This window comes from Glandiceps talaboti, chromosome 8, assembly GCF_964340395.1.
Source record: "Glandiceps talaboti chromosome 8, keGlaTala1.1, whole genome shotgun sequence".
In the NCBI taxonomy this organism is placed as follows: domain Eukaryota; kingdom Metazoa; phylum Hemichordata; class Enteropneusta; family Spengelidae; genus Glandiceps; species Glandiceps talaboti.
The window spans coordinates 11,389,305-11,414,107 of NC_135556.1; the positions used below are offsets into that span (position 1 = coordinate 11,389,305).

At 35.9% G+C, this 24,803-nt stretch overlaps 1 protein-coding gene across 1 annotated transcript; it reads left to right on the plus strand.

Moving 5' to 3' along the window:
- The first annotated feature begins 58 nt into the window (after positions 1 to 58).
- On the plus strand, positions 59 to 23,943 carry LOC144438810 (uncharacterized). The gene is made up of 22 exons (XM_078127987.1): positions 59 to 109; positions 1,580 to 1,699; positions 2,649 to 3,557; positions 4,106 to 4,701; positions 5,352 to 5,500; positions 5,882 to 5,941; positions 6,857 to 6,964; positions 7,630 to 7,717; positions 8,724 to 8,804; positions 10,892 to 11,029; positions 12,064 to 12,216; positions 12,502 to 12,648; positions 12,884 to 13,044; positions 13,504 to 15,703; positions 16,205 to 16,349; positions 16,835 to 17,013; positions 17,805 to 17,892; positions 18,033 to 18,204; positions 19,536 to 19,635; positions 20,429 to 20,512; positions 21,245 to 21,334; positions 22,064 to 23,943. The coding sequence occupies exons 3-22, from the start codon at positions 2,939 to 2,941 to the stop codon at positions 22,157 to 22,159; spliced, it is 5,454 nt and encodes a 1,817-aa protein (XP_077984113.1). The 5' UTR covers positions 59 to 109; positions 1,580 to 1,699; positions 2,649 to 2,938; the 3' UTR covers positions 22,160 to 23,943.
- Positions 23,944 to 24,803: the final 860 nt, after the last annotated feature.

The window sequence follows — 24,803 nt, forward strand, 5'->3', positions numbered from 1 at the left end:
GTCCATTTCAACATTTTGTCGTGTATGGCGCTATTCAGGTCGAATGGCAAAGGTTACAGTGGGGTCAATAAGCGTACTTGACGTGCGACATCGTGCGGACGCAGCAAAGGTAAGACTATTTTACACCACATAATTTCGCGTTTTAAGTGTGCATACATCGTCAACGATATATTGCCATATTGTCAAATAATTTATCTACAGATAATGGTAGAAATTATCTGAGAAAATATCAAATTCTATCTAGGAGAACAAAAAAAACGTTACCCAACTTAAAATTTGTATTTTTTTTACGCCATATCATGCATATCGCCATGCGTGATTAAGGGTTGTAAATAATGGCCAGGCACATGTACAAGGTCCACATTCGCAAAGCTTCGCGTCCATTTGTTATCACCAATCCATGGTCACTGGGTACCGTAGTGTGCAATATACAGAAAGGGCGCCAGAATTTCTGTACCAAGAATGAAACATAACAAAACACTCGGAGTGTTCAGCGCCTGACACGTTGTAAATAAATATTAATTGCAAGGCACAGTGAAACCGAAACTCAACACAACAGTCTTGAGTTAACATACCGTAGTTCCTATGTAGAGTAGAGAGTGTACGACCTTTACATGGTAACATAAATAGGTAACGAATTATATGTATAGAAAGCACGATTTTTTTATTTACCAAATATCAACAAATATATTTTTGGACATATTATATCTTACTCGTTAATTGACAGTGAAACTATACAGCGAGAGAATTAAAAACAACAAAAAATAATTGTTTGGTTTCCGTTACCCAACCCCACCTAGATTTCAAGTGCTGATCCTAAATTTTCTTTTTTAGGTATTCGAGAAAATAAATAATAAAATTGCAAAAATTGTGAAGTCTTACAAGAAATAGTGGATGCAGAAACTGACATCAACTTAAAAAGACAACATAAAAACTGTTCTTCCAATCTGTATTGGCTGTACATCTTATACGAAGAAATATTAAAACAACACAGAGACCATTTGGAAAACAATGGAAAACCTGAACTAGACACTCACACAGAAAATGAAAATCTACCTACCCCACCTATTCGAAAATTGAGTGTAACTGGAACCACACAATTTTTTTTAATTAGGCTTCATACTGTAGATAAATGGCCACCTACAATGTGTTTAACCCTTGGTTTCTGTATGTAGACCCTAAATTTTGGGTAACAGGCTTTAAAGGGTTAAACAATACTTTATATCTCTCAAAGTTTGTATATAAGTTATATAACTATGTATTTGACACTCAAATGGTACCAGTCAGTCATTGAATTCAAGAGGCTGCTATTTTATTTTGTACTTCAGCTTTGATAAATTTGCTATGCATGTTCCATTTATGTTATATTTCCGCTAAGACTCTCAAACCTGCTTAACAACTCTTGACATGCTTTCAATTGCGTGTTCTGCCCTTCATACTTTTGTTCACTTTATTTTGGAAATGTATAATGTACGTCTGTTATATTGAATATTTGACAAATTTCACGGCCTTCTAAATTTTTTTATTCATGATATCTTTGCTTCATTTGATTTTTATTACAAAAGTTTCTTATTTTCAGAGCAGACATCATCTTGCATGTAAAGTCCAGCATGGTTCAAGTCACAAAGTTCATGCGTTGGAGGTTTCCTATTATCTTTGGAACACTTCTTGGAGGTTTTGGATTTGCTTTCCTATCCAGGTACATATCCATTAGTGATACTGTACATTTTTATTTTATTTTATTTTATTTCCAGGATAACCAACGGGAGCACGTCCCATTTACAGGCTCCTTAAAAATACAGCAATAAGACTTACTACAGTTACATCAAGTACAAACATACAGGTGAAGTTATTGACATCAAAATTAGAACAACACAGAGAGAAAAAAAAATTGCTAACTAAGGCCTAGGGTTAAGTTGAAAAGACCTAACAAGACCTTTAAAAGTACCTAAATTAGAATGAATCTCAATCTCAGGATACAAATTCGAAAGTTCATTAAAACTACACATACATCTTTGCAAAACAGAGTATTTAAGAAAAAAATCAGTCGTAAAGTTAGAAGTAGTGACTGTGTTGATTTTATTTACATATGAAAATATTAAAACAAGGCATTGACAAACACGTAGAGTAGATATTTTATCTTGGTGTTTGAAATGTCTCGGAGCAAGAAAGAATATGTGTTGATGTCCAAACATTACATTTTGCATGTGTAACATTTAGATATTATTCCCAACATTGTTTTTCGTTCAGCCAAGGAAAATACGAGTGACCTAAGGGGCCTTTGTAGTGACTCATAGTGACAACCCTTAGGTCATGAGTATTTTCCGGCTGAATGAAGAATAATGTTGGGGAATAATATAATTATACCATCGCCAGTAATATAAAAAAAAATCAGTCAAAGTAATGGCAATTGAACGTTTTTTGCACACGGCAGAACCTATGATGTAGATATGCATTGTCGTGACATAAACCTGCGTTGTTGTGACGTAGAATGACCAGAGTATATATTCCATATTTTTTGTTCAACCTGGCTCGTGCATGGTGTAATGGATATTGTTATTGATGATCTCGATAGAGTATGTTTTTGTGACTATTTTGATAAATTTACTGTAATAAAAAGTTTGCTTCTTTCATATATTTTTTTTAAGGCATTCTTTCTGGCCTGAGGTTGAAGAGATACGAGAGCAGCAGGCTGCAGAGCACAGAGAAACCAGAGAGGAATTCTTTGAATCTGTTGACCGAGCTAACATCGAAAGAACAAGAAAGTTAGAGGCAAGACAGCAAGCACAAGGAAAAATGTAGTTGTTTGAACAGGAGAAAAGTTAAAAACAGTGTTCCTTATTTTTTAGTTGCAACTTTTTTTGTAGATATAAACCTTTGTAGTTAAAAAAAAAAACACTAAAAAGAAAACAAAGACAAAAAAATTGTAAATAAAATCATGAATCATCAAAATAAAAAGCCTAAGATTGTACTGGATAAACTGCCCACCGCTTTCAGTCCTGAAAAAGTGTTTTCTATGCAAGACGTAGAAGCGTACTGTAGTTCAAATAAACCATTGAGTAAAGACAATAAAGGAAATCCAACAACTGAATGTGACCGAGGATATCGCGACACTCCTGACAAACAAAACAGAGACGGCAGAAAAAGTACACCTACTTCTGCTGAAATTTGTGCTAAAAGAGTACTCAGGAGAGCCAGACGTACAAACAAACAAACTCAACTCCGAGAAATATTCATGAGTCCTAAGGATCAGGACGATTTCGAGGATGTGTTCGTGAAAAAGAAACGAGGTCCCGGTCGTCCATCTAAGAAGCAGCAGCTGTCTACAAAAACACTTCTTAAGAAACGCTCACAACGAAGACGAGTTCCAACAGAAGAAGTATGCGATGAAACGGAGAATGACATTGCACAGAGCTGTAGAGGTCACACTTGTCCAACGTGTAAAGATGTGTTTTCGTCGATCAACGAGATGCAAGCTCACATCAAGACTTGTCTCCATGGTAACTATTCACTGCAACGGAAAACCGTGACTTCTGGTTCTGTAAAAAGATCAAAAGGTCAGTATCATTTGTTTATTAGGTCATGGGGTGCATGAAATTGTAGCAAAATAGAGACTTGTACTCTCGGTACTGTCAAACTCAGTGCTGCCAGAGGGAAGCAAAATATTAGCCAGTGGAATGAAAACTTTATTGAAATTTCATAAAGTAGCCATTTTGGAGCAAAGGATATTAGGTGCAATTTGAGTTTGATATTGATTACTTGTGTGTGGTCAAAATGATGCATCTAGTTCATTGTGAAAAACTGTAAGTGAAGGAAAAATAGTTGGAAGATTAGAGGAAGTTAAGGTTTTAGAACCCCCTAACTTGAAACCATTTTTCAATCAACTCCTAATGGGCAAAATTACTTGCCACAAATATGGAATTTTCTTTTTAAAAATTTGTAAAAAAAATTCATGAGATATTCTGCTTTATACCAAGATAGCAATATTTACAAGATGGCAATCTTAAATGCTCCTTTCTGTTGTTAGCTCTCACAGTTCCTTAGACTGTGGCTCTTATGTGTATCACTGTTGATTGATGTTTTCATTATCCCTTTGTTTTCACAGTCTATAGCCCCTTGAAAGGAAAGAGAACATCAGAATTGAACGATTCAGAACTAGCTAAACATATAGAAGAAGAAGAAAGACTAGAAATTGAAGCTGAGAAAAGGAAAGACGCAGAGTTGGCCAAACAAATACAGCAGAGTGAAAGCCAGGAATCTGTTTCAAGCGAAGAATGTGTGTGCTTGATTTGTAACAAAGACTTGTCTTACATGACAACTGAGAGGAAAAGCCAACACGTTAATAGATGCATTGATTTGAGTATTTCAGGTGGGAATGGTTTCCCAACCCCTAAAGGACTGGAAACTGTCAAGACAAGTAAAAAGGAGAGTGCTGTGTTGATGACATCATCATCAGAGCAGGTCACATGTCAGATTTGTGAGAAGGATCTGACACACATGAGTGAACAGAGGAGGGCTGTTCACATTAATAGTTGTATTGATGGTAGTTCCTCCAGACAAACTTCAACTACTGATAGGCCAAGAGGCAAACCACCAGGAAGGAAGAGTCTGTTTGAAATCATAAGTGAAAGAGGTGTTGAAAGTAGTACTGGTCCAAGTGATGGATGTCCTATTTGTGGAAAGAACATCCACTCAATGAAAGTAAGTTGAAACTCTGTCAGTCTGTCTGTATGTCTGTCTGTCTGTCTGTCTGTCTGTCTGTCTGTCTGTCTGTCTGTCTGTCTGTCTGCCTGTGTGCATGCATATGTATGTATGTATGTATGTATGTATGTATGTATGTATGTATGTATGTATGTATGTAATGTATGTATGGAATATGTATGTATACATTATATATGTGTATGTGTATGTATGTGTGTCTGTGTGCACATGTGTGCATGTGTGTGTATGAATGTGCATGCACATTGTGCATGCACATGTTTTTTTATATAGTAGTATATATGTACATGTGCAGTGTTATCTCCAGGATATTCTTGTAGCATATTGGCTAATTTGCACAAACATAAGCTCTTTCATTATGTTTATCAATTGCTTTTGATTTGTTGTAATGATATTTTCCAAAATCCTATAAGCTCTGATGAGAACACTAAAAATGTGCATGTGTTTTGGTTTCTGAATCTATGTACCACAGTGTGTGTCTTCATACACTTTGCTTAATATGTACACACATGTTGTACTTTTATTGCACCCGGGGGTAGTGTACATGTATGTTGTCATTGTGTTTTTAACATAGCACTGTCAAATGTTCTTTATGTATGAGATGATCAGATTTCAAATTTTTAACAAACCAGGTACCACAAGTCCACATCAAGAAATGTGCGATGAAGAACAACGTTTCTACAATTAAAGTTATGGAAATGATAAGACAACAGAAGCAGGCAGTGTCGTCTGTGGTTCCTGGGGATACAAGTGTTTCAACCAAGCCTTCATCAGAGACTAGGTAAGCTCACAAAATAACAAAGTTTAGATGCTATGATAGATAATCAAAAACTTCTTGTGTCTATTTACAGCCCTGCCCTAAACTTGCAAATTTAATACGCCATATCCCAGTTACAAGAAAGACAAAAGATTTACAGTTTGGCCAGTAGGAGTGCTGTTCAGGGGCAACTTTTGGATCATGAGAGGTTGAGTACTAGTACTGTCTTTGAGTAAATCATCAGTTGCTATGGTTTCATGGCAAACGTTGGTTGCATTCTCAACTTACGAAAACATTCTGCTGACTTTGTTTCAGATTGTGCAATTTTTATACTGTCACATACTGTCACACATAGTTGTTTAATATTAATTTTGGATTTATGGTCAATGTTTGCTTTCACTGTAGTAATCCAATAGAACAGAATACCAAGACCAAAAAGTCAAGAAAAATAAAACCACCCACAAGGTATGTAGCCTGATTAGTTCTAACTTCACACACTTTTGTTTTTATGCTGTCTTTGGAAACACACAACTTACTTCAATCTTGAGTGTATTGTATTTGAATCTATGAATTCTAAATCAGGTGATGTTCACATTTTTCTTTGTGTAAACTGTTTGGGCCTATGAAGACATCTGGGGTGATGAGTCACCTTAGACAGGGTTCTCCCCAGACCTTTATAGAGCTGTACATTCAACTGTTTGGTTTCTTGAAACATGTATAAAATTTTATTATCAAATGAGTTATTTGATGTATAAATTGACATGTACCCAAGTTAACACAAGTTGTAGGGCAATTTTTTATCTATTCCTAATACATGATGTGGATGAGGCAAAGTGTGCGATTATGGTCAGTCACAGTTGATGTTACAAATATCTATAATTAGGGTTGTATAAATGACAATTTATTACCTGTATTCTTCCAGTCACCTACCGGTATATGCTAATAATAAGAATGGATCATTTTAAAATCTGCCATTCATCGCTTCTGTTTGTTACAACTACACAGAAGCCAAGAAGAAATTGCACATGTTATATTTAAAGGTAGCCAAATTGAATGAATACATTTTCCTGCAACATTTGGTCTAAATGGAATGAACTTCCGTAACATGCCGCCATGGAGATATCAAATGCAGACATCAAAACATTGGCACCCACATGGCTGTGTCTAGTAGCAGTACGTTTCAATAGTTTATTTCATAATAGACAAAATGTAGCAAGATATTTCAATCTTACTATCTTAGTGTAGAACATTTAGTTTCTTATTGGTTTCTGTGTGGTTGTATCAAACGGAGCTGGTGAACGAAAAACTTGAAATAGGCAGAAGCAATTGCGCAAGTGTATGATTTTTTAATTCATGTATTAATATTTTTTCTTGTTCCAGTGTTCAAGATGAACAAATGGCCTTGGCCAGAGCAATGTCTTTATCTTTGTCCAAACAAGAACAAGAGTATGGGAAGCGGAGAAGGGGTAGAAGAGGTGCCAAGAATAAGTAAGTGATTTAACATGTACAAATAGTCTGTTCTCTTGTAAGTTTGCCAGAGTTGGATTTCACCAAGGTCCTGGTATACTTTGCTGTCATTTCTGATTTCAACACCTGTCTGCCCATTGCTTGATATATACACAACATATCATATTTGACCAGTGTGTTTTATATTCATACCAGTACTATGACAACCCCATCACATGCAAGTGCAAGTGTGGTGTACTCGGGGTATTTACATGAATGCTTGCAGTGTTCTCTGCAGCATTACTTTCATGAGTGTAGTGAGTGAAAGGGCAGCAGAAAACATTGCAAACACGAGTGCAAATATGGGGTTCTGTTATTATTACATATGTTTATCCGAAAAAGCAAATTTCTGTAAAAATAATACTCTGCCTTCATTTGCATGCAGGTATGCAACAATGTTTTTGGTAATGCACTGCAATGCAAATAGCGCTACCGGTAGTATGCGCATGCAACAGAGCAAGTATTCAGACATAGAAAGACCTGGGTATAAATTCCATATTTTCTTTTCAAACATTTACAACTCGACTTGCACACATTAAAACAGATACATCTAGCACATGCTTCTTGTACGGTGTTGATGAGCTAATAAATTTGATTAGCAGATCTTTAAAAAAAAATGTTAAAAAAATTATGTGTTTACCTTTCAGACTTACAACTGTACCACCTCTGCTGCTGAAATCACAGGAGGAGATCAAGAGAGGGCTAGCCGAGAAGGTGTCCTCTATTCTGACACAAGTAGGTTACAACCAAATATTGATGACTTTACTGAGAAATCCAGTAATCTGTATGACCATTGCCAGGTTATAAACACAAAAAATCAATTCAAATCATGAAACCTGAAACAAAATATCATCTGTCTTGACAAAATTAAACACCTCTATATTTTTATTGTCTGGCTCAACAAAAGTCTTACCAACAGTACTACATCTTCGTCAACACTAAGGTGCTGCTTTTGCGGCGACCATTGACCAAAACTTTCAAATTTATTTGGATGAATAAAGATTATTGTTGTTATTATTATTACAAGTTAAGAGGTTTAATATTATATAATGATTAAAAATGTTGGAAGGACTTCACAGGAATGTCATTTTTAGTTGTTGTGTAGGAGGTATTAAAGGTTGAAGTGTTATCACCTGGCACAATAAAAATCTTACTACTGCTACAGTTCATCATTTGGCTCAACAAAAATCTTGCCAACAGTGCTACATTGTATTGACTGGCTTATCAAAAAATCTTACCAACACTGCTACATTGTATCATCTGGCTCAACAAAAAACCTTACCAACAGTGCTGCGTTTGATCGTCTTGCTCAACAAAAATCTTGCCAACATTGCTACATTGTATCAATTGGCTATCAAAAATCTTACCAACAGTGCTGCGTTTCATCATCTTGCTCAACAAAAATCTTGCCAACATTGCTACATTGTATCATCTGGCTATCAAAAATCTTGGGCAAGACGATAAATGTAGCAATGTTAGTAAGATTTTTGTTAAACCAGACAACCTTTTGTTCCAGGTTTTCATGATTGTAATATATTAAATATTCATCCATTCAAGAAAAATTGTTTTCCAAATAAAACATTTTGCAACTTTACAAAAGAATGACAGTCTTTATTTACCGATTGTCATTGCTATAACCATATTATTACTACAATAATACTTATGGTTAGAATAGTTATATTTTTCATGTTTGATAATTACTTTTGTCGATGTAATGCTAATTTTCCATTGTTCATGACAGAGTGAATTTGAAAATTTTGAAGCTGCATGCACACCACCAATGAAAAGAAGCAGACTTCATAGGAAGTGTAGAGAATCTCAGGTAAAGTGTTCTACTCATACACTGTATTTGTGTAATGTTTTATCAAACTAAACACAATTATAGTCTTGTTCTTTTTCATACGCTAAATTGATGCTTATCAAACCCCACACTATCCTAGGCAAGAACGCAGCTGTGTTTGGATTTTTAGCACAACTGAACTTGTTCAGTAGTGCTATAGGGATCGCCCGGCATCTGTCTTTCTGTCTGTGTGTGTGTGTGTGTGTGTGGATGTGTGTGTGTGTGTGTGTAAACAACTTAAAGTCAAAAACCGCTGAACCGATTGCCACGATATTTGGTAGGTCCATTACCTTGGGTGTCTAGTTGGGAAATTGTTCAAATCAAAATGATCGCATCACAGGTGTGTGATTTGGGTCAAAAAATGTGATTTTTGGTCAAAAAACTTAAACTCAGAAACTACTGGGCAGATTGGTGCGAAATTTGGTGGGAACATTCTTAAGGGGGTGTAAAGTAAGATTTGTTCATGACGGGATGATTCCATCAGTGATATGCAAATTAGGGCTAAAAATGTGTCATTTTGGTTAAAAATCTATAATTCTAAAATTACTGAGCAGATTGGGCTGAAATTTAATGGGAGTGTATCTAGGGATGTATGGACGAAGAAATATTAAGCATACCATGATTCCATGAGTGATATGCAAATTAGGTGTAAAAATGTTCATTTTTGGTCAAAAACTTATATCTCAAAAAGTACTTGGTCAATTAGTCTGAAACTTGGTGAGATGTTTCTGAAACTGTTATTCTGCAGATTTTCTTAAAAACATTTTGACAAAATTGGCCCTAGCGACCATGACCACACCCTTTAGCAACAACCAAATGGCAGTATATTTTGGTCAAATAACAACATCATCTGGTAAGCAAGTGAGTAAACATTCAAAAAATGTATGCAAATACCCTAGCAACCATGACCACGCCCATAGCAACAGCCAAACGGTGGTGTAGTTCACAAAGATAACAACAGGGTTTAATAGATAATTGAATAAACATCCAAAAAATGTATGTAAATTTGCATAGCAACAAGACCACGCCCATAACAACAGCCAAATAATCACGTATATTACAAAGATAACAACAGGAATAGAAAGACAGATGAATAAACATTCAAAAAATGTATGCAAATACCCTAGTAACCATGACCACACCCATAGCAACAGCCAAACGGTGGTGTATTTCACAAAGATAACAACAGGGTTTAATAGACAATTGAATAAACATTCAAAAAATGTATGTAAATTTTCCTAGCAACAAGACCACGCCCATAGCAACAGCCAAATGATCACGTATATTGCAAAGATAGCGACATGGTTGGATAGACAAATGGATAGTCATTCAGCAAATAAACACCTATTGTTAGCATAGACTAGCATATGGATAAACATTTTTAATAACTACAGTTGTGCTACAACGCCATTGGCGGTATTTTTGATATCGCCTTTGCCCCTTACACCTAGCATTTCACTAGCAGTCTTTTACTTAGTGAAGGTTTTGGCCAGAAAGAAGGTAAAAATTCTTATTGGTTTTGAATTTTTACCCACTCTGAGAAGACAATAAATGTAAATGAACCCATTTCAGTAGACACGATCAGCCAATCACAAAGGGATGGATTTGGTGATGGACGTAGATACATCTAAGTTGGGTAGAACATTGCTGGGGGAAATCGTAAGCTAATCTAGGTTTGAATACATTACTGTTACAGCGAAATGCCAGGCATAGACTGTATCACCTAGCTTCTCTGTTTATCCATTCTAAAAAGTGAAATGTGATTAAAACTGCTGTAAGACTATAAAATATATTATTGAGGGATACATCTTCCACATATAAGTATGTAACCAGCCAAGACTTTATAAAAAAAAAAAAAAAATTATCAATACATCCAGAGCTAAGCTGTAAAGTGCCTTGCCACAAGTTGTCATAACATTTTCTGTAGATCAAAGTAATCAATGTGATCATTTTATGCAGACACGTGTAGGAAAAACTGGAATACTTATGAGCATTCAACATCGTCCTGAATAAATAAATACATCATTTGGTTAAATTGAGGAACAATATTATATGGATTGTGTTTACAGGATAGAGGACAACTGTGGAAGCTGACTGGAGAGAATGATCCAGAAAGTAATGCAGCTGAAGGATTCTATGTACATGACCTGAGAGAGGTCATTTCACCAGTCAAAAAGAAACGGAGTACTAGGAGAACACCAGTCAAGGTGTGTATGTTGTTGATTAAGATTTATTACTAGTTTGTTACTGAATTTAGTAATATGATATACATGCTGATTTGGTAGACAATTTGTTGTTAGTAGATGATTTGAAAAGGTTTTATCTGTTACTATAGAATACTTATTGCCTGGCCTTATTTGGGCATTAGTAGATGTCATATTACCCTTCATGCTGTACTATTTCATTCAGCTTTCAGCATCAGGAAATTGCTGCTGCGTATCAGCCCTTGGGGTAATAGACATCAATATAAAATGGTTATTGCTTGGCCATATTTGGGCACTAGCAGATGTCATATTACCCTTCATGCTGTACTATTTCATTCAGCTTTCAGCCTCGGGAAATTGCTGCTGCATAACAGTTCTTGGGATAATAGACATCAGCATATTGCCTTGCCTTTTTCGGGCACTAGCAGATGTCATATTATCCTTCGTGCTGTTATGTAGCAACTATTTCCCTCAGCTTTCAGCCTTATGAAAAAGCTGCTGCATAACAGCCCTCGTGGTAATATACATCTACTAGTGCCCTCATAGCCAGGCAGTAAGTGTATAATAAGAAGTGATCTAGCACTTTCCAACACCCTTCTCAAAGCACTTCACAAATTATTACCACTGGAGTACACCAAGAATAGCACAATGGCCTTTTTTGAATTTCACAAATCCCAGAATACATGCAATCGTACAGCTGCAGCCATTGAATCATATGGGATCAATGTCCTCTGTCATACCAGGTTCCCAATTACATGTATACAGCTGGGTTGACTAGAGCACACTTCTTTTTTGAATCTTACCCAGTACAGGGACTGTAGCCATTCAGAAAGAAATGCCAGTGGCAGGCTTGAATTGAACTGACAACTTGCAGATTCCAAGACGGACTACTAGAGCAATCTCACTTTGGGCTCGTAAAGCATTTGAAATAGTATACGTTTACACTTGATACAAAAGCTATAAACGATTGTTGCAGCACACAGTGAAAACATTTTGCAATACTTATAATTTCATATTTTTGTGTGGTTTTATTCTAGAGGAAAGCCGACACTGATGAAGACTTCAGTACACAAGCATTTGGTAGAACTGTACAGATGCTAGCAGACCTTGCCGAAGAAGGTGAATGCATCACATCCCCATCAAAAACACAGACCCCGATACAAGTTGCTGATAAAACAAGTCAAGTTTATGTAAGTTTTATAGTAGTAGTAATAGAGTCGATTATTTTATTACAGTGATTCAAGGTAATTTCTCCCATTCCATCGGGCTTGTAAGGCACATTTGTCAAAAATTAATACATTAGCAGTACAGAAAGTTTAGAATGAAAAGAAAAGCAAATGTGCAGTCACTGACAAAGAAATACAAAATAATTTATTTTGATTTTAATTGTAATAGCCATGATTCATGGAAAAGCTATCCATTTTTTGTGTGTAAGGGTTTTTGATGTATTTTTTTTTTCATTTTAATTTGTATAGAGTCATTACCAGCAGCAGTTGGTGAATGATATGTCAGCTATGGTCAACTGCAAAGACTACAGTGATGTTGTTATTCATGTCGACGGAGCTCAAACTATTCATAGCCATGCCTTCATGTTGGGGTCACGATGTCAGGCTCTTGCACAGGTAGATCAGAGGTTAAAGGCCACATGGCATTAGGGGTGTCATTGGATGAAATTTTTTGACTGTTAGTAGAAATGTTCATTTAATACATCATTTCATGAGTAAATGTAATGTTTGTTCGTTTATAGACTGGTGCCTATTCACACTGTCACAAATAAGCTCTCTCGAAAGGGTGTGTCTTATAAGAAGATTATTATCTGGTAAAAAATGTGAAAATTATGATGCTTATTACTTTCAGATGTTGACAGAAGCTAAAGGTCACCATAGCAAAGGAAAGATCCATATACAGTGGCCTGATGTGTCCTTTGATGATGCTATGTGTGTCCTAAAGTTTATCTACTCAGCTAAAATAGACATACCAGTACACTGCCTTGGGTCTATCTTACAACTTGCAGAAAGGTAATAATAATCTTTATTTATACTGGATAGTTCTTTAAGCATAAACACTTCCCAAGAAGTCCAGTGAGGGCCATCCCTCATGGGTTCAGTGTTAATGCAGGAGGAAACCAGAGTACCCATGGAAAACCTGCGTTGTTCGGTAGAGTCAAACTGAACGACACTCTTCTTACTTACAGCGTGGTAAATTTAATCGAACCCTGAATGGGGTTCGAACCCCGACCGCAGTGGTAAGAGGCAAGTGGTTTAACCACTTGGCCACCAACAACCCAGTGGGGGTTTTAATTTTCTATTTATTTCTTGTTTCCATTCCATTCCATCCACTCTTAAAGTAGGTAAAGTAGAGGGGAGGGGGTAGCTTGATGTTATGACTTGCCTACCCACATGTACTATTCTTCACAAAGAAGGAATTTTCTGTGTCAATAATGATGGAACCGTCTCATTTCTGTGAATTTTTTGCAGGTTCGAAATTTATGATTTACAAAAGAGATGCCATGAAATACTAGATGAGAAGTCCAATATACATGGATGGGGTCATTCAAATGATGAAGTTAATACAACAGAGACGGAGAATGAGAAGAGAGAGGACAAAGAATTTGTTGAAAAAGATGTAGATGATCTGCTAAATTCACTTTGGGGAGGTGAAAACAGTTCACGAGAACCCTCCGCATCATCAAGTGACCATGATGAAGATTCTGAACAATTCAAAAAAGAACTCGATAATGTATACGAATACATGAGTACACAAAGGGCTGCAACACAAAGGTCAAGGTCAAAGAAGTCAAATGCAAAGACTACAAAGTTTAAAGGTCGAAGTCCGCAAGGTCATAACACGGAAATGAACAGTCGTAAGAAAAATAGCTCCACCAAGAGGAAGTACAACAGGAAACGTCAGTCTGCAAGAATTAAAAGTCATAGTTCGAACAGTATGAAAGATGCTGATAGAGACAGAGATTGTGATAGCGAAGGTATGATTAGATGCAAACGTTTATCTAAATCAGCTCATCTAGATCACCAAAGTGTGAGAAACACAAGACATAACTCTGGTCTGTTTGAGACTCCGATATCGACTCGGTCAAAATCAGTAGATACTGATACCATTGTCACTCCAGAGCTCTTTGGTGATGATGATGATGATGATAGCACACCGCATATTAAGTCCTCTACAAAGCAGGATGAATTCTCAGTGACACCTGAAGTACTGAGCACTAGAACGCGTATTGCAAGGAAAAGGAAAAAAGGAAGATCTCCTAGAAAAGTGTCATCTCCATCGACAAAATCAAAATCATCATTGTCATCGCAGCAAGAAACACTGCCATCAGCAGCCTTATCTTCAAAACAACAAGTATCACCAAAGTTTAAACGCACATGTAAACAAAGACTGAAATTACACGAACAAGATATCAACCAAGCTGAGTTTTCCGACAGTAGCAAGGAGAACATGTCAAAATTTTCTCCATCCTCACCAGATGATGTTGAAATGGAAGATGTAGAGAAAGAGGATAAAATCGTCATAAGCAGTGGTTCTGATGATGAGATGACGGAAAGCAAAGAAGCAGCTCGCTCAGGCTCACCCATTTTTGGAGCCAGCTCAAAGACGGAAAGCAAAGAAGCAGCTGGTTCAAAGTCACCGATCTTCGGAGCCAGCTTGTCAAGTCAGTCTCTTAGTTCACAGAGGTATGCATCCAAGACACTAACACCGGAAAGAAAGTCTCACAGTGTAAGTCTATCACCTAGCCTGTCCCCTAAATTTGGTCCATTGCAACATCTGTTGAAGACTCCCATTTTAATTCTTGAAGACTGTTTCATGTCAAGCAGTCAGAAATCTATCCAAGCATGTACAACAGTAGATGTCAAAGGTCACACTGCTAAATCTGATGTAACGCATTCTAAGAGTTATGAAACCAGTCATCGTGATGATGATGGTGATGTGAATGGTAGCCATGGTAACAATAGTGAGGATGGTTTTGAGAAAAGAACTGATGAAGACAGTAGTGGCAGTAATGATGGAATGGAAAAAGTTGAATTAAACATAGATGGTGGTGATGATTCAGGGAAGGAAATAACAAAAGAAGGTAACCATGGTAACAATGATTATGATGTGAGGGAAGAAACCAAAAGGGGCAATGGTGGTGATGGGATTGGAAAAATCGAAAGAGGTGATATAGATGACAGCATTGAAGAAATTAGAGATGATGAAGATATGATAGTTGAGGATAGAGGAAGTAGTCAAGGTGATATCAAAATCAAAACTGCAGACGTTCTTGAAGAGAATGGCGAGGATAGCAAAACTGCAGATGGTCTTGAAGAGAATGATGAGGATAGCAAAACTGCAGATGTTCTTGAAGAGAATGGCGAGGATAGCATAACTGAAGATGTTCTTGAAGAGAATGGCGAGGATAGCAAAACTGCTGATGGTCTTGAAGAGAATGATGAGGATAGCAAAACTGAAGATATTCTTGTTCTTGAAGATAGTCACGAGAATAGTACAAGTGAGGATATTCTTGAAGAGAATGATGGTAATAGTAAAACTGAAGACATTCTTGAAGAGAGTCAAGAGGTTAAAAAAGCTGATGACATACTTGATGACAGTACTATGGACTTCTTGGATGATGGTGGTTTTAATGTTGATATGTGTATAATGAATGACACCCTTCAACAGGTGAGCAAATAAACTTGGGTAGTTCATAGTTGAATGTTAATTATAAAGGTGAGAAATTCCTTGAAAATCAAAGTTCTTCAATTCTCTCCAAACTGTGCTTGTTCCTGATCCTTTTGAAATACAATATTAAAAGAAATTTTAGGGTTTACGATGTTGTTTTCAAGGAAATCACCGAACTTTTGTTTTCCAAAATTGGCGGCCATATTGGATTCCAAAATTCCTAAAGTTTGATGTTATTTTGACCTAAACAGTGACCCTGATTGTTTTTAAAATGATTTTAACCAGGAATAGGTTGGTTTGAATAAAGTAACAGCAAAACTTAGAGAGTCTATTTCTGATGTGCATTCTACTGTAATGATAACCCATGTCAGGTTACCTTGGTAACCAATGTCAGAGACATCATGTACAATTCAGTAAACGAATTACTGCCTTTAAAGCAATGATGTTTTTCCTGCTTTACATATATGATGTTGTTACGTTTCCACTCTGCGCAAATTTCAGGATGATGGCCCATCAGATGACATTGAAGAAGTGGTTGCAATAAACGAAGCTAATACTACAGGACCTTTAGTGCAGGATGAATGTCTTGGTGGTAGCTTTATAACAGATGGTCTAGATGATAGTTTAATTTGGACCAATCCGAACGGTAAGAACTAGTGTTGTGTTTATTACAAGAGACTGTCTGTCTGTCAGTCTGTGTCCATGTGTCCATGTGTCTGTGCCTCCATGTATGCAATTGTATTATGTGATTTCTCAGACGTGCAAAATCCCATATCATTCAAACCTGGCCATAGCAAAAACACAGTCAATGGCCTTGTATAATGCAACATACTAGTAACTGAAATATAGAAGACAAGCAGGATCATTTATATCATTGTTTGCAATAATGTAAGTAAGTCTCTCAAGTTGGTTAAATTGTCTGTCTCTTTCTCACTGAAGGTAGATTTGACATATTTATCACCCTTTACAAAACACTATCAATTGTTGGGTTTTTTAACACAACATAATTGAAAGATGCCAACAAGACCATTTCAATCCTGACAATGTATATAGTGAACATTTATATTAAGAGTATAAGATCCTCAGATTTTTCAATCATCTGTCTCTTCCTCCATCTTGTGATTCTGGCAGACATTTTAGATGTTGAGAGGAAGGATGACCAACCATTGCAAAGTCAGTATTCTACTCCCAAAGCACCCAGTTTTACAGAGCCTGGAGTAGTAGTCACTCCTGATGTCAGTTCTGAGACACCGGAAGGTCCAATTACACCAATGCCTGACTATGGTGACATGACAACACCGATACTAAAGGTAAGACAACACAGCTCAATATGTTTAGTCTGAAAGTCCTGGTACCTTAATAAGTGGAATGGATATTTTATGAAATTGAGCTGACCGTCGCAAATACTATTACATGTTTTTACCTTATGTAGAGCAGTGAAATGGAAATACTAAATTTGTGCTGCTGGTTTAACTTTTTGATGTTTCAGCACCTGAAGAGTGTGTGTGTGTGTGTGTGCGTGTGCACGCATGGATGGATGGCTGTTTGCCTGCCTGCGTGCATGCATGCGTGTGCCTGCCTGCGTACGTGCGTACGTGCGTATGTATGTATGTATGTATGTATGTATGTATGTATGAATGTATGTATGTATGTATGTATGTATGTATGTATGCATGCATGCATGCATGCATGTATGTATGTATGTATGTATGTATGTATGTATGTATGTATGTATGTATGTATGCATGCATGCATGTATGTATGTGTGTGTGTATGTATGTATGTATGTATGTATGTATGTATGTAAGTATGTATGTGATAATAATTGTTTGAATCTTGCCAAAGACTTAACCAATCAGAAGTCAATGGTTCAAAGACGTTAGCTAGCCAATCAGGAAACAAATGCTCAAATCTTGCCAAAGAGATAGCCAATTAGAAAACAATTATTCAAATCTTGCATGAGAGCCAGCCAATCAGATATTATACATTTGGTTGGTAACCCCTAGTAAAAAACCCAGAAAACTTGCTATCAACAACATATCACTCTGAACAAAAACCCAGCCATTGTCACTCAGCGTATAATAATATATTTTTCTTCTAGGGAGAACTCAATAAGTTTGGAGTGCGAGCAATGCCAAGAAAGAAGGCAGTCACAATTCTGAAGACCATATATGATTACACTCATCAAGGTAATTTTGATTCATTTTGGAATCCAACTTAAAAATTTCCCCTAGAAATATATTCACTTTATCAAATAATAGACAGCTGCAGTTATTTTATTTTTGTGATGTTGAAAATTCTCATATCATTAATTTACTGCTATACACAGGAAAATCAAAGGAACAAACAGACACTGCTGCTAGCATGTCAACTGACAGAGAAATAGGTGCAAGTATATCAACCACAGATGAAGCCAACAATGGTAAAGATGAGCCAAGCAACCAAGGAGTTACAGTAGAATCTGATGCATCAACTGAAAGAGTTAACACCACAGATGATAGGTAAGGTTAAAGTGGTCATATGGATTACAATTGGGTATTTATTTGGGAATTTTAATTTATGTAACAACTTTACTCTGTTTTTCTACTTGAAAAAAACAATGTGAAATAACATATACCAAAATCTTGTTTATTAAATTTGCAAAAAGATGCAAAAAGTTTGTTATAGTATGTACAATAACAAACATTTTACACATATTTAAAAATGTTTTGCAATGTATTGAGTTACAAACAAAGATTTGTAATATGTTATGTTACATTGATTTTTTCAAGTAGGAAAACATAGTTTATGAATATTTAGCGTGTGTATGAATGTATAATTAGTTTTTTTTTTTTTTCTATGAGTGTGATGTGTGTGTATATAAAGATCATTTGTTATGTATATATTTATTTTTTATAACAGTGTAACCAGCAATACATTATATTAAGCATGTCAGTCAGGGCCTTGAACCTTGATTAGTTCAGAAAGAACTACTGTCCTTGGTCCTCACCAGAATTTTATTTTGTCCCTAGACGTTGTATTTTTTTCTCTCTTTCATTTCAATAGTACAGTTGATTATCAATTCAAAATCCAAAATAAATACCAAATTCTCATGCAAATGACCATTTAAAGGGCTAATGGGTAGGAGGGCACAAGCTGCGTGTACACACTTTAGGGTAATTATTGCTACATGTATAAAACAAAATTTGAGGGTAACTTTTTGCTACATTAAAAAAATTCCTTGGAGTATTCTACTTGCTGAAGTAAACTTAACAGTCACTTGCTATTAGAAGAACTCAAACCTAATATTTAGGTATCATAATATATATATTTAATTTAATGATTTGTTGACATATTATTTTAGGATATGCATACTAAAATGACATCTACAACCCCAGAAAAAGATATTTGATGCCATTTTTCAAACCATTTCTCTTTCTGATGCAATGATAGCACAATAGCTTGTAAATGTGCATTATTTATTTGCCATAGAGTAATCACAATATTCAGGAAAATTGAATCTCAGAAATTTAGTTTAAACCCATCCATTGGTGGTATGAACTTAGAGATCTTAATATTTTTATATGTTCTTGAACAGTTCTGAAAACTCAGACGGTGCATTAATTTGTAGTTCCATGTTCAACCCTGAAAATGCTATGTATGAATGCAGCTACTTAATATTCATGACTAGACGCCATTTTGAATAAATTATAAACAATTAAAGGTCATAGACATGTATTATTGTATACGTACATTGTACAACAAAAGGGTTGTTATACAACACAAATGCATATGCTGTTTTGTGAGTAATGCTGTCCTCTAAATGATGCTTGCTGTGAATTTTTACATGTAGTGACTCAGAAAGTGGTGATGATTTTGGAGAAAGCATTTTAATGGAGGAGGGAGCAGATAGTGATGGTGATGATGATCGTGATCTCACAGCCTCACAGCAGGTTAGAATTATCTCTTTGTTTATAATAGATGTTATATGAATGGAAAAAAAATTGAGCTGCTTTGTGTGATTTCTATGAATAGCTTCCAATAATGTATGTTCTAGTCTAGTTTAGGATTATCTAACTTTTCAAAGCAGACTCATGAAAATATCAATTTAATTTAAAATCTGTGGTCAGTTCTACTGAAGTGCAACCTCAATATTTACAATCAGTCAGAGAGTTGCCAACATGGAATTTAAAAAAAAATGTTTGTAATGTGTTTGATATTTTGGTAGTCGTGCATCATGTTCAAATATTACAACTATGTCAGAGTCATAGCACTATGAAATATAATACATTGCCAATTATGGTGTCCTTAAAATGATAGAGGTAAAAAAAATGTGAGTTGAGATGATTTTAGAATCTTTGTCAAGGTTGGATAACAGTTGGAGATTGATCATGGCGCCAGGGATATCCAGCGTTTACCCTAACTGAACAAATACATGTAAGATCTAATCTAATCCATATATACTTTGGGAATTATGCCTTCAATTCCCAGAAGAAACCTTAGACTTAGTGAACTGAATATAACAAATCGGTAATCCCTTAAACGGGGAGGGTCAATGCAATCGATAGTAAAATTATCTTAAACATCTGTAGGCTGTGTTTCTAAAATGCAAATCAATTGTTTTATTGACCACACCCTGTGATTCTTGAGTCTAAAATGTAAATCAATTGTTATATTGACCACACCCTATGATCCTCATAGTCATAGATAATAAATGTTAGTCATATTTGTTGAATATTTTTACAGGCAGCTGAAGAAGACAAGGCAACACTTGTTAAGAAATACATCAAAGATAACGTGACATGGTATAAGAAAATTCTCATGTATGAGGTTAGTGTCAGGTGTTGTTGAGTTTTCACCCTCAGTAGGTAGCAGCAGTATATATCTAGTTATTGTATCACTTCTGATCTCCCTCCCTCTTGATGGTTATCAATATCCTAATATCCAACCAGGAATGATACCCCCCCCCCCCATCCCTATAATTTATTACCCTCACATTTTCATATGGGGATGTGCGACCCAAGTTCAAAATATCTACCCTTGTATAATCCAAAAACAGACCCATTGTTAGGGATTTCCAGTCACAATCATCCAGCCAATTACCTTTATTCTGTTACTATGGAGGTATTACTAAAGCATGGTGAGGTTTCCCATGTTATCGACTCCATGATTAGAGATTTTTCAGATGAAAAGTCAACCCATGTTTAGGTTTTGTTTTTTTCATACCCTCCTATGGCTGACCGAGTCATCATTTTTTAGGTGTTACGATGAAAAACATAGAATTAAGTATGGCCACCCTTTATCTATGGTTTTCAGACAAAAGTGCATGGAAATTAACTGAACACCCATCAGATTGTTATCAGAGATTATTATAATTACACTAATCGATGTATATTGGCAAAGTTTTAAGTTTGGCAGAAATGAGTCTTTAAACAAATTCTGTTCAGAGTTAGCATCAAAGATGACAAAACTGCATAAAAGATAATATTGATAAATACATATATCTGCTGATGTTGTGAATAAATGTCTATATAATCTACTTTTTTTATTTATATATTGCAGCCATTTGACTTAACAGTGTTAAGCAGTGAATTGAAGTCAGCTGGGATTACATGCAGCCAGGCTAAATTGATGGATATCCTTGATGAACAGGTACAGGAAAGATGTTATGTTCCTTGTTAGCTTCACAACAAATGTTGAATGTTTAGGTTTCACGGCAACTTTAATATGTGATTGAAACAAAATAGAAAGTATTCCTGCATTTGTAAGATAGAAACGTAAGTCCAGTAGACTGACTGTAATAGGGATAGATTTTGTACTCAAGCTATGTTATATTGAGGGCAAGACTAAGAATAGGAGTACAGTTACATATATCTGATTTGTTTTGTATTTGTATCAATTCTCATATTTGCTCTATCAATTCTGATATAGCAAACTTGCCATGTGACTTATCAAACTTGTCAAGTGATATAGCAAACTTGCCATGTGACATAGCAAACTTGTCAAGTGATATAGCAAACTTACCATGTGACATAGCAAACTTGTCAAGTGATATAGTAAATATGCCATATCATATTGTAAACTTGTCATACATGTAGCAAATGTGCCAATATATAGAGAAATGTTGCATGTGATGTAGCAAACTTGCCATGGGACATAGCAAACTTGCCATGGGACATAGCAAACTTGCCATGTGATATAGCAAACTTTGCATGTGACATATCAAACTTGTCAAGTGATATAGCAAATATGTCATATCATATTGTAAACTTGTCGAACATGTAGCAAACATGCCAATTGATAGAGAAACTTCTCTAGAATTATTATTCTTATTAATACATTGATATATTTTGTTTAATTTCATTACATTTTTTTTTGCAGTGTATTACATTCAGAATACAGCAAGGAAACAAAGGAAGACAGAAAAAGTCAAAGTCAAGAAAGAAAAAAAGACATAACATTGAGGATGAAATCTGAAACTTAAACTCTGCTAAGCAATGTCAGTAATCAGATATTCACAACAAACAACATTTTGTGAAATGAAGAGCAGATGTAGATAGGATTTTTCTTTTTTTATGAACTGGTTATATCCAAGAATGTTTTATCAGCAGTTACAAGACTCAAGAGCTTGGTCACAATTTACCTATCACAGGTTCTGAAGTGATTTACCCAGATAACGTTTACACCTCAACAAGTAATTTAAGTATATTATTAAGTTTGTTTTTTTAAGGAGTAGATGAAGTTTCTCATTTATTACTCCCCACTCCTCTGATCAGCGTGTACGCTCTGACTCAATTTAATCTACAACGCACAGTACTTTATTCCAGTGGTGACTTGCTAGAAATCCCAGTTTTTTTGGCTGCATGGTACCCTCCACCCCACCCCACGCCACCCGATACCAGTACTTTATATTACCAAGGGTATGTAGCCGCTATTCTGTTATAGTGTACATTATTACATATGTACCAGAGATCACTTTCACTGGTGCACGCACATACTTGTGGTATTTTCACTGCAGTGGAATACCGAAAACATTGCATGCCTGCATGCAAATGATATGCAAATGAAGGTATAGGTGCAGAGTACCCTGCAAGCACTCGTGTAAATAACCCGGGCATGCCACACTTCATGACATTCACAAACCATTAGCGGTCCAAGTGCAACAAACCTGCGGGCTTGCCTGGCGAAAACGGGTGTCATAAAAGTTGTTTGCATCTCTAAAGCTGTTTGTAGTGTTACTTATAATAGCCTAATAAATTGATAACAACTGATATAAGACGAAGATAAGGTTTGCCTCAATTGCAGTCCATGCAGACGGTCGAATAGAGGTTTTTACAGCTGTTTACTTGTGTTATGTAAGAGCCCATCATCACATGTGTAAATATTGGTACTCTTTGATAACAAGGCCACTTGCTTGGCTAATGGCTTGTCCCAGTAATGTGTACACATGTGTCACTGTCATAGTATGTATGTACAGATAAACCTGTATTCTAAAATATCAACTGTGTACTTGTTGATAGTATGATGTAAACACATGTTATGTTTTCAGACTGACTCACCTATTTTTACTATTTTCATAAATATATGCAAGTAGAAATAGGCAAAGCCTTTAACTTTACAGAAGTCGATGAAAATTTGGAACACTATCCACAGTTTAGTTTGTTACATTTACTTTTCAGAATCATCACTTTTTTTTCAAGGCTTCATAACTGATCAGAGTGTGAGAGCGAATCTGATGGAACATGCACTATTGCCTGTACATGCAAATGATATGTTAATGTCATGCAAATATGTATGCAAATTATTACATCAACCACTCCTCGGCAGGATAGTGCAATACATGTGCATGATATGAAGTAATATTACAACTATATTTGTATCTATCCCACCTACCAGTTCAGACTACAACACTAGAGTCTCGGTTTTGTAAGACTACACATTCTGTAAATAAACATTTCATGTTTTAATGGAATAGAACTTTTTATCTTCTGCAGCAAAGTTAACGTGTCAACTCATACCTTTCACGACTTGCTTTCATTAGTGAACGAGCTTTATTTCGTTTTAGTGTGTGAAGTGATTTTTTTTTTGCCAGTTTTTTCATTGCCTGTCACATTATCTTAAATAATCCAGTGAGAGGGTCCTACCTGTTGAATTAGGAAATTCTACTTGTGACATGGAACATGTTTTCTGAAATGAAGTGAAATAAAATGGTTTATTTGAGAGGGTTTCTAATTAAGGGCTGTACATAAAAAAACATGGAGAAATAAAGAAAAGTAATGAAACTCATTTTAAAATCTGGCATCCGTTATTATGATTATCCCCCCCCCCCCCCCCCCACAATTTATTACATAGTTACATTCTGACAGGCACTCCTGGGCCTCTGACATTAGATCTGAATAGATTCCAGGTTGGGTGCACACACACAATAATCCTAATATGAAGTATCAGCTTCTGGGTTGTATTTGATATGATGTCCTTTTCCTCCCAGTGAGTGTCGCATCTCCTTTCAAAAGTTTGGGTGGTTCCTGCAGTAACCATATTTATATTGATATTTTATTGCAGAATGGAAATAGGTGACTACCATGTGTTGAATTTAAAACCTAACTCATTAAATTGCAGATGTATTTTGTTATTGTGAAATTTTATTTCTTCTTGGTCTTTACACATGATAACATGTGACATAAAATAAGTACTGTTACCAAGAAATGAAGAAAAAAAAGTTCGGGGAGGGGGAATCGTTATTAATATTGGCTTAAGTGTTTACGGGGGGGGGGAAGGGCGTTCAGTACATGTGCAAGTCATACTCGTTTGAGACAACAACACAATGTAAATACATGACAGCCGGTCTTACAAATGTCAGCAGTTAGGCGTATCTTCGACAACAAGTACGTGAATGATGTGTTGACCTCATTCTTCACCTCGGATGACCTAAATAGCGCCCTCCTGTGTTTAAAATTATGGGACACGATATTGATTTATAATATTAGTGTATATGTTATTATTTATACGAACTAAACCTTCGTCAGCGATTGGTTTGTGAATATATTAATATTGCAAAGTTTCTGAAATAAATGTGCAAATAATAACACCGGCCATGAGAAGATGCCGGCTTTGGTGACCT